The sequence below is a fragment of the Piliocolobus tephrosceles genome, chromosome 6 (genome assembly GCF_002776525.5).
Source record: "Piliocolobus tephrosceles isolate RC106 chromosome 6, ASM277652v3, whole genome shotgun sequence".
Taxonomy (NCBI): domain Eukaryota; kingdom Metazoa; phylum Chordata; class Mammalia; order Primates; family Cercopithecidae; genus Piliocolobus; species Piliocolobus tephrosceles.
In genome coordinates, this window is record NC_045439.1 from 128,548,612 (window position 1) to 128,558,006 (window position 9,395).

General features: G+C 50.8%; 1 protein-coding gene across 1 annotated transcript in view; it reads left to right on the forward strand.

Moving 5' to 3' along the window:
* The window catches only part of ADAMTS17 (ADAM metallopeptidase with thrombospondin type 1 motif 17), a 361,470-nt gene extending 353,384 nt beyond the window's left edge, over positions 1–8,086 (forward strand). Inside the window, exons 22-23 of the mRNA XM_023193603.1 lie at positions 4,656–4,833; positions 6,314–8,086. Coding sequence (XP_023049371.1) covers positions 4,656–4,833; positions 6,314–6,474 — 339 coding nt within the window. The 3' untranslated portion in view covers positions 6,475–8,086. The remainder of the gene's footprint in view (positions 1–4,655; positions 4,834–6,313) is intronic.
* Positions 8,087–9,395: the final 1,309 nt, after the last annotated feature.

Below are 9,395 nucleotides of genomic sequence, written 5' to 3' on the forward strand. Positions count from 1 at the left end.
GATAGTTTCTGTGAATGATGGTTTCCAGCTTCATCCATGTCCGTGCAAAGGACATGAACTCATCCTTTTTTATGGCTGCATAGTATTCCATGGTGTATATGTGCCACGTTTTCTTTTTATCATACTTTAAGTTCTAGGGTACATGTGCACAACGTGCAGGTTTGTCACATATGTGCCATGTCACAACATGTGCCATATTGGTGTGCTGCACCCATCAACTCGTCAGCACCCATCAACTCGTCATTTACATCAGGTGTAACTCCCAGTGCCATCCGTCCCCCCATCCCCCTCACCATAATAGGTCCCAGTGTGTGATGTTCCCCTTCCCGTGTCCAAGTGATCTCATTGTTCAATTCCCACCTATGAGTGAGAACATGCGGTGTTTGGTTTTCTGTTCTTGTGGTAGTTTGCTGAGAATGATATTTTCCAGCTGCATTCATGTCCCTACAAAGGACACAAACTCATCCTTTTTTATGGCTGCATTGTATTCCATGGTGTATATGTGCCACATTTTCTTAATCCAGTCTGTCACTGATGGACATTTGAGTTGATTCCAAGTCTTTGCTATTGTGAATGGTGCTGCAGTAAACATACGTGTGCATGTGTCTTTATAGCAGCATGATTTATAATCCTTTGGGTATATACCCAGTAATGGGATGGCTGGGTCAAATGGTATTTCTAGTTCTAGATCCTTGAGGAATCGCCATACTGTTTTCCACAATGGTTGAACTAGTTTACAGTCCCACCAACCGTGTAAAAGTGTTCCTGTTTCTCCACATCCTCTTGAGCTGGGGTGGGCTCCACCCAGTGTGAGCTTCCCAGTGGCTTTGTTTACCTACTTAAGCCTCAGCAATGGCAGGCCACCCTCCCCCAGCCTGGCTGCTGCCTTGCAGTTAGATCTCAGACTGCTGTGCTAGCAATGAGGGAGGCTCCGTGGGCATGGGACCCTCCCGGCCAGGTGTGGGATATAATTTCCTGGTGTGCCATTTGCTATACCCTTGGTAAAGCACAGTATTAGGGTGGGAGTTGCCCGATTTTCCAGGTGTTGTGTGTCTCAGTTTCCCTTGGCTAGGAAAAGGGATTCCCTTCCCCCTTGCACTTCCCACGTGAGCCGATGCCTCACCCTGCTTCAGGTCTCGCTGTTCGGGCTGCCCCAGCTGACCAGCACCAATTGTCCGGCACTCCCCAGTGAGACAAACCCGGTACCTCAGTTGAAAATGCAGAAATCACCCATCTTCTGTGTTGCTCGCGCTGGGAGCTGGAGGCTGGAGCTGTTCCTATTCAGCCATCTTGCTCCAGGACTCTACTATTTTCTTTAGTGTGTTATAAAATGGAGCCTTATGAAATGGATGCTTTGAGGTCAAAACAGGTGAATATAAGCAGTTTTGTATGGTGCAACCTAGTGATTGCAATCTGGGTCTCATCGTCACCAGCTTCACTTTGAGTCACCTGTCAGTTTGCCAGAGGACATGTGGTCATATCTGACTTCACTCAAATGCTGCCCTTTTTCAGTCTGTGTCCTGCTCTCAGTGGACAGGTTGCATGGTTTTGCAGAGGATTGGCATGACTTTTCTCTGCATTTAGCTTTTGGCTCTGTGGCTTTGTTCTGCATTGGGAACACTGGCCTTTTCCTTCATCCACCACGTTTGTGTGGACTCTCAGTTTCTGGGTACAACTACTTACCAGATTGCTTTCCTAAGTGATTTTTTTTTTTTTTTTTTTGAGATGGAGTCTCGCTCTGTTGCCTAGACAAGAGTGCAGTGGCACAATCTCAGCTCACCACAACCTTTACCTCCCAAGTTCAAGCGATTTTCCTACCTCCGCCTCCTGAGTAGATGGGATTACAGGTGCACACCACCACGCCTGGCTAATTTTTGTATTTTTAGTAGAGACAGGGTTCCACTATGTTGGCCAGGCTGGTCTCGAACTCCTGACCTCATGATCTGCCAGCCGTAGCTTCCCAATGTGCTGGGATTACAGGCATGAGCCTCTGTGCCTGTTTTGACTGAAAGCCTTTGCTCCCTTACCTTTAGGCATACCTGTCATCTGGCCATAAACTGCAGTCAGGGCTGCGCCTGGATGTTGTTTTGCTTAGTTATACGTATTTGTGTGTGCAAAGACACAACTACTCCTTAACAGGAAGAAAAGAGAGCTCTTTGCGTTCTCCACAGGGCCCTGAGGGGAGGTTCAGGTTAAGTCAGAGGCTCTTGGTTCTGAATGCCCATTGTAACCACTTGGAGAACTTTAAAAACACTGAGCCCTCAGTCCTGGGTCCTCCTCCACCATCTGATTGTACTGGTGTGGGATTTTTCAAAGCTCACCAGGTAGCTCCATGCAGTAAATCCCAGTATGCAGCCAGCTTCCTCCAAGGTGCCCCCAACGCCAACAGGGCAAGAGTCATGTTGCTATAGCGCCTGTCTTGTGTTCAAGGCAGGAACCTCCTTATGCGACTTCATCCCTCAAGCTCAGCACTCCTCAAACTTCCATGTGCCTGATGCTGACTGCTGGGTCTGGGATGGAGCCCTGAAATCTGCATGTGTAATGTATGTGTTTGTAAGGTCAGAAGCAGCCTCAGAAGGGTTTATCTAAGAAAGGAACAAGGCTTGAAGTGGAGGCCCTAGGGCTGGCCTGGCCTGTTGGGTCAGAGCCCGGGTTCCAGTTTGAACGTGCCGGGGGCCCACAAGGGAGCTGCTTGTGGTTTTCACACCTCCTTTGTGAGCTGAAAAAACCGGTGCCCCTTTAGAGCAACATTCCCTCTGAATGTTCATCATTCTAAAGTGAAAAAAGACACACAAAACAGGAACCTGCTTGTCAGGCAAGGAAGCTGAGGAATCTGTCTGGCTTGCAGAAACCCCTCCTGGGAGCAGACAGCCCTCCCAGGCACAGATGGGACACCACCGCCTCCCACTCGGCCTGTGTCTAGAGACTCCGCATGGCCCCCAGGAAGGTCCTTTCTCCAACAAGGCCAGGGTCAGGACCAGGAGTGAGGACATGGGAAGCACAGGATCTGCAGGGCACCTGCCTCCCTCACCACTTGTGGCATTCAGAGAACAAGGCTGCGCCCAAACCCTCCAGGCCCTGCTCCCCTCTCTCCACCCCAAGGTGCCATTACTAACTCCAGCTGGGCTGCCGACCTGGTTTTGCTGAGTGCTCTCAGAACCCTGTAAATCAGGGGTTGTGTGGGCTCTGGTGGACACCAGACAGAAAGTATACTCATGGACCTGGCTGTCTTCCTGGGAAGAGGCCAATGTAAGGGAGAAGAGACCGTTCCAAGGGCTCCTGGGAGAAAGCAAGGGCCAAAAAGCTCAAGAGCAGGATCTGAGTAGAGGACTCAGATACCTGGCCAGTTCCTGCCTGGGAAATGCTTTAAAGAGTGTGAAGAAAGGCCAGGTATGGTGGCTCACTCCTATAATCCCAGCACTTTGGCCGGCGGAGGCAGGCAGATTGCCTGAGGTCAGGAGTTCGAGACCAGTCCGGCCAACATGGTGCAACCTTGTCTCTACTAAAAATACAAAAAAGTTAGCTGGGTGTGGTAGCAGGTACCTATAATCCCAGCTACTCAGAAGGCTGAGGCAGGGGAATCGCTTTAACCAGGGAGGTGGAGGTTGCAGTGAGCAGAGATTGCACCACTGCACTCCAGCCTGGGTGACAGAGCAAGACTCCATCTCAAAAAAAAAAAAAAAAAAAAGTGAAGAGGAGGGACAGAGAACAGAACCACAGAGCAAAGTCTTACCAGGTCCACTCCTTGGGAATTTGGGGGCCTCTGCTCAACTTCGTTGACCTGGTTTTAGCAAACACGCCACCTCCTCATGCTAGGGCTGGAGATACCAGCAGCCAGGGATGTGTGTCTAAATTAACACTCTCAGCCACATGTTAGTGTGTGACTCTGGTATGCAAGAAAGGTTGTACTTTGTTTTCTTTTACTTAATTCTAAGCCTCAATCCTCCAGGCTTGTGGGAAATTCAGCCCCAGTCATTACTGGGCTCTTCTCCATGCCCATGACTGGGCAGAGGCCCCAGAGCCTCATGCAGCAGATAGTGCTGGGGAGACCTCTGTGGTCATCAGGCCCAGTCCTTCCTGGGGGCCACCAAGCCATGCTGCTCACCATCTCAGAAACTTCAGAGCCCGGAGCAGAGGCAAGCGGTGGAATGCAGCTAGCAGGAGTTACTATTTCAGCAGTTGTCTCACATCTAAGTCTCCCTGGCTGCTGTTACCAAGTACCAAAGCCTGGGTGGCTTAAACATTTATTCCTTACAGTTCTGGAGGTGGAGGGTCAAAATCAAGGTGCTAACAAATCCAGTGTCTGGTGAAGACCCTCCTCCTGATTTACAGACCACCGTATCCTCTCATGGTGGAGGGTGAGCGAGCTTGGGTCTCTTTCCCTTCTCACACGATTCCCAGCATGGAGGCCCCACCCTCATGACAGCTAACCCTACTCACCTCCCAAAGCCCCCACCCTCCATGGCTCCAACATCTGCATTTTGCAGAGAGACAAACATGCATTCCATAACATCTTGAAAGTCTTCCAACAGGTAGCTGCTGTTTTTGCCCTGAATGATTGCAAGTGCCTGGGCATGACATATGCCCCAGCCCATGGGGAGCCGCATTGTAAGGCCATCGTCTCAGCCCCCACTCAGGCTGTCCTGTCTCCGCAGTGCTCATCGACCTGCGGGAAGGGCCTGCAGTCCCGGGTGGTGCAGTGCATGCACAAGGTCACAGGGCGCCACGGCAGCGAGTGCCCCGCCCTCTCGAAGCCTGCCCCCTACAGACAGTGCTACCAGGAGGTCTGCAACGACAGGATCAACGCCAACACCATCACCTCCCCTCGCCTTGGTGAGTGTCTTCACTGGCCCCGGTTCCCCGGGGGCTGCTGTGTCTCCTGCCCAGTGAGTCCTCCCTGATGGTGAGGTTCTTTCAGCTAGAAAGCCCCCTTCTTGGGCCTCACTTGTCACATAAGCCTGACATTTGTCAGTTCTGTGGAAGAGGTTTCAAAGATGGAATTCCATTCCCTGTTGTGGAATTGGTGTTTGCTTACTGCCGTCTCAAACACAGGCCCCTGATCATCCCCCTCATCCTTTTGCCCACCACAAAATAATGTTCCACAGACATTGTAGGTTTCCTGTGCATGAGGAATGTGAAGGGAAGTGCTTCTTTCTAGAAATGAAAGCTCCAGGGACATCCTTCATGATGCCGTGAGGATGTACACATGGGGCACACCCCAGGCTGATGCTCGAGTGGCAGACAGGCGTGGTGGAGGGCTGCAAACTGTGTGCGTGGTTTGGTCCTGGTTGCTCAGAACCTGGCCTCTTACCAGTTCTTGCCCCAGGTCAGTGGTGATGCGAGGAGAAGAGGAGCACTTAAAGATCTGGCCGGGTGTGATGGCACATGCCTATAAATCCCAGCACTTTGGGAGGCCGAGATAGGTGGATCCCTGAGGTCAGAAGCTCAGGACCAGCCTGACCAACACGGCATAACCCTGTCTCTACTAAAAATACAAAAAGTAGCCAGGCGTGGTGGCACGTGCCTGTAGTCCCCACTACTCAGGTGGCTGAGGCAGGAGAATCGCTTGAACCCGGGAGGCAGAGGCTGTAGTGAGCCGAGATCACGCCACTGCACTCCAGCCTGGGCGACAGAGTGAGACTCCGTCTCAACACAAAACAATGATATGATTCCTTTTAACAGAGTTTTTGTTTTGCTAAATAAACGTCCCTGAGAAATATTTTCCTACCTGAGGCTGGAAACTCACTGAAATGCAGCGTATTTGTAGCATCTTTGTTCCAGGGGAGGCCTTTGGGCTGGCAGAAGTATAGTTGTGGCTTTTGCAAGCACGGGCCTGCTTGGTGACTTCCAGAGACCGCCCTCGAGCAGGGCCTTCTCTCTGTACAATCAAGACCCTGAAGGATATTTGGGCCACTTGTATGTCTTGGACCTCATGCTTTTTGGGGTCCTTTGATGTTCACTGTTCCATGTCGTCCTGTTTTATAAATGCCTACAATAATGGTACCCTCAGCCACAAAACAACAAACAGTAAGTGCCACTTAGCTTGGAAGGTGGCCTGTGCCCTCTTCCCTGGAGAGGCAGCCAGACCACCACGCCATCATGTGGTTGGGTTTGGATGCAAGGGTGCGTCCCTGTGACAGAAAGTGGCACTCCCAGTGCCCTGGGAGGAGGCATGGCCTAATCAGTGCATAGGGTTGACATGTGCACAAGGGTGAGGGAGCCCAGATAGTGGGACCACAAGCCCTCCCTGGGCGTGCATCAAGGACATGCCTAGGCCATCCCTGACACTGGGTGTTCTCTTTTGTCCCCTTAGCTGCTCTGACCTACAAATGCACGCGAGACCAGTGGACGGTGTATTGCCGGGTCATCCGAGAAAAGAACCTCTGCCAGGACATGCGGTGGTACCAGCGCTGCTGCCAGACCTGCAGGGACTTCTATGCAAACAAGATGCGCCAGCCACCGCCAAGCTCGTGACGTGCAGCCCCGGGGGTCGCTCAAAGCTCAGACTCGAGGTTTGAAACCCGCCCACCCCCAAGCGTACCAGCCTTGTGGCCATGCCCCCACAAGGCTACCACAAGAATACAACTGCATAGAACATGAGTGTGGACTTGACGTTTGCCATTAAAGCTTCTGTACTTAATATATTGTTAACAGCCACTGGATGGCTTTCTACAGTGAGGAAAAAGTAGGCATGAGTCACAAAATAACTTTAATTTCTAGGATTCCAGGTACCTCGAAGGGAAGCACCTCTGGCAGACAACCGTCAAGAGAGAGACATCTTCTAATGTTCCTGTCTTGGCTCGCTTTCGACATTTGAATTCCCAGTGCTTGGTATATCATGGAGGAAACATCCCAAAAAATGAGACATGTTAGAAGAGGCTTTATTCTGAAAGCCGGCGACACCCTGGAGGGAGGGGCAGGTGTTGGTGAGCCTCTACCCATGGCTTCTCTGGAGAGGACCGGGCTGCTGAGCCCACGTTTTCTCTTCATCTGCCTTCTTGACCACATGCGAACCAGGACATTGCCTCCATGCCTGTCTCTGACAACATAGTCTCTAAATCCTAGGTGTTGCCTTGGAAGTCTCGTCCCTGAGAGTGTAAATCTATGTATGCCAACGAGGACAACGGTGCCACACAGTTCACACCACCCACATGGGAAGAATGTTCCAAGAGAGTCTGGGTTTGGGGAAGCATCTAATTTTCAGAGCTCTGCTGTCCACCGTGTAGGGAAGCAGAAGGGCCTTTCTTCAAGGTGCTGTGAAATGGGAAACAGGAAACGGGAAACGGTAATTGTGGCGATGGGGTTGCTGCCTAAGGCAAAGGTAAGCTTGGGCCAGCTTCGTTGGGGCAGATGGGCACCTGCCCCACCTTCCGGGAGCATCCACTCTGGCCCGCACTTCCTAAAGCTGTGCACCTTAGAGATGCTGTACCACATCCCAGTGGCTTTCTACCAACCTTGGCCATTTATCTGAAGACGACATTTGGGACCTCTGAGGACAAAAACCCAGGCCTAGGATGTATAGAGCAAGGCCTGACTGCTCTATCCTGGCATGGAGCAGCCTGATGTGGCAGGACCAGGGGAGGAATGCCATCTGGCCTGCACTGCTGCACACCCACTGAGCCTTCCTGTAGCCCAGACTTTGTGGTAGCCATTATCATCACGCCTGTCATCATTGACCCATCTTCTTGGTGAGTCAAGGATGATGCATGATGAAGGTCCTTCCCTCCTGCAGCCCCCTCACGCCTGGTAGCACATGAACAGAGTGGCATCTTTGAGAACACAGAGGATGGTAGAACTCTGCCTGCAAGGAGGCCGGGAAGGCTGGAAACAGGGACCCTAGATGCCCGGAGGCCTGTTTTGCTCACCAACTTGGTGGGCATTTCATGGGTGCTTATGTTCTAGGACTTTACCATAAGAAACACACCTCCTCGCTGATTTCAGACAGAAGGTCTCACTTGGACTAATTTCCATGGGATCATCTCCCAGTGCTTCTTGATTTATTGGTGCTGTGTTTCTGTGTTTTGTTTTGTTAGATGTCACAACAGTAGAGTTAGCTTAAATCAGAAAGAAACCTCTCTGCCCTCTCCACCCTGTCTTACGAGCTGTGTTTTTGTTTTGACTACCCCAGAGGCAGAGAAGCGGTAGGAATGTCAGGGAATTTACTCACTTCCACTTGAATCAACGAGAAGTGTTGAGAAACTTCCGTGGGTGCTCTGTGGAAAGAACTGAGAGTGTCAGGATGGTTCGGCCCACCCTCACCCCAGGGCCTGTGCAGAGCACTGTCCTCCCCTCTCAGGCCTGGCCACCAGCAGACTCTCCTGAATTCCCATTTTCACAAAGCCCTCAAAATTTTGGGAGAACTGAGATTCCATTTCCTTCATCCCCAAATGAACTGTTAATTCACCAAAAGACACTTAGACTTTTGCAGCCAAGGAGCAGAGCTGAGCTAGCTCACTAAGGAAGCCTTAGCTTGGTCTCCTGCATGGGGCCCGGGGCCTCTAAATATGCCCCCCGGTCACCCTGGCAAGGGCCCCACACCCTCAGAATGAAAAGGATTGATGGGGTTATTGTCAGACACCCCCATTAGTTCCCCTAAAATCCGCATCTTTCTTTGGAGCTCTCTTAGCTCATCTTTTTTTTCTTTTTTCTTTTTTTTGAGACGGAGTCTCACTCTGTGACCCAGGCTGGAGCACAGTGGCGCAATCTCGGCTCACTGCAAGCTCCACCTCCTGAGTTCACGCCATTCTCCTGCCTCAGCCTCCCGAGTAGCTGGGACTACAGGCGCCCGCCACCATGCCGGCTACTTTTTTGTATTTTTAGTAGAGACGTGGTTTCACCATGTGAGCCAGGATGGTCTCATTCTCCTGACCTTGTGATCCACCTGCCTCGGCCTCCCAAAGTGCTGGGATTACAGGAGTGAGCGACCGTGCCCGGCCTTTTAGCTTATCTTGAAATCCACCAGCCTGCCTTCCTGTTCATGGCACGAGCAGTGATTTCAGTGAAACCATCATCTTGTTCCACTAGACTCTGATCACAGCAGTGATGTTTCTGTATTGTTAACAACACCCTGTACTGTCCCTCAAGTACTGTACCTTTGTGCTTGCACACGTGTTACTAACTAGAGCCTCACGATCCTATGGTGCTATTTTTATTGGTGCAAAATGAAACCCTCTCAGTTGACCATGGCTTGATATGATCAGAATGCAGGAAAAGAGCCTCAATGGCAATACTATTGTTCTTTTTTCATTTCAGAGTCAAATGTATGTATTTTCCATTAGTTAACTTGCATTACATACTGTACCCATGGTATTTTTGTTTTACTTTCCTTTTGGTGCTGGTTTTGAAAGGAAAAAAGAAAAAAAAAAAACAGAAGACAAACATTGGATGCCATTATA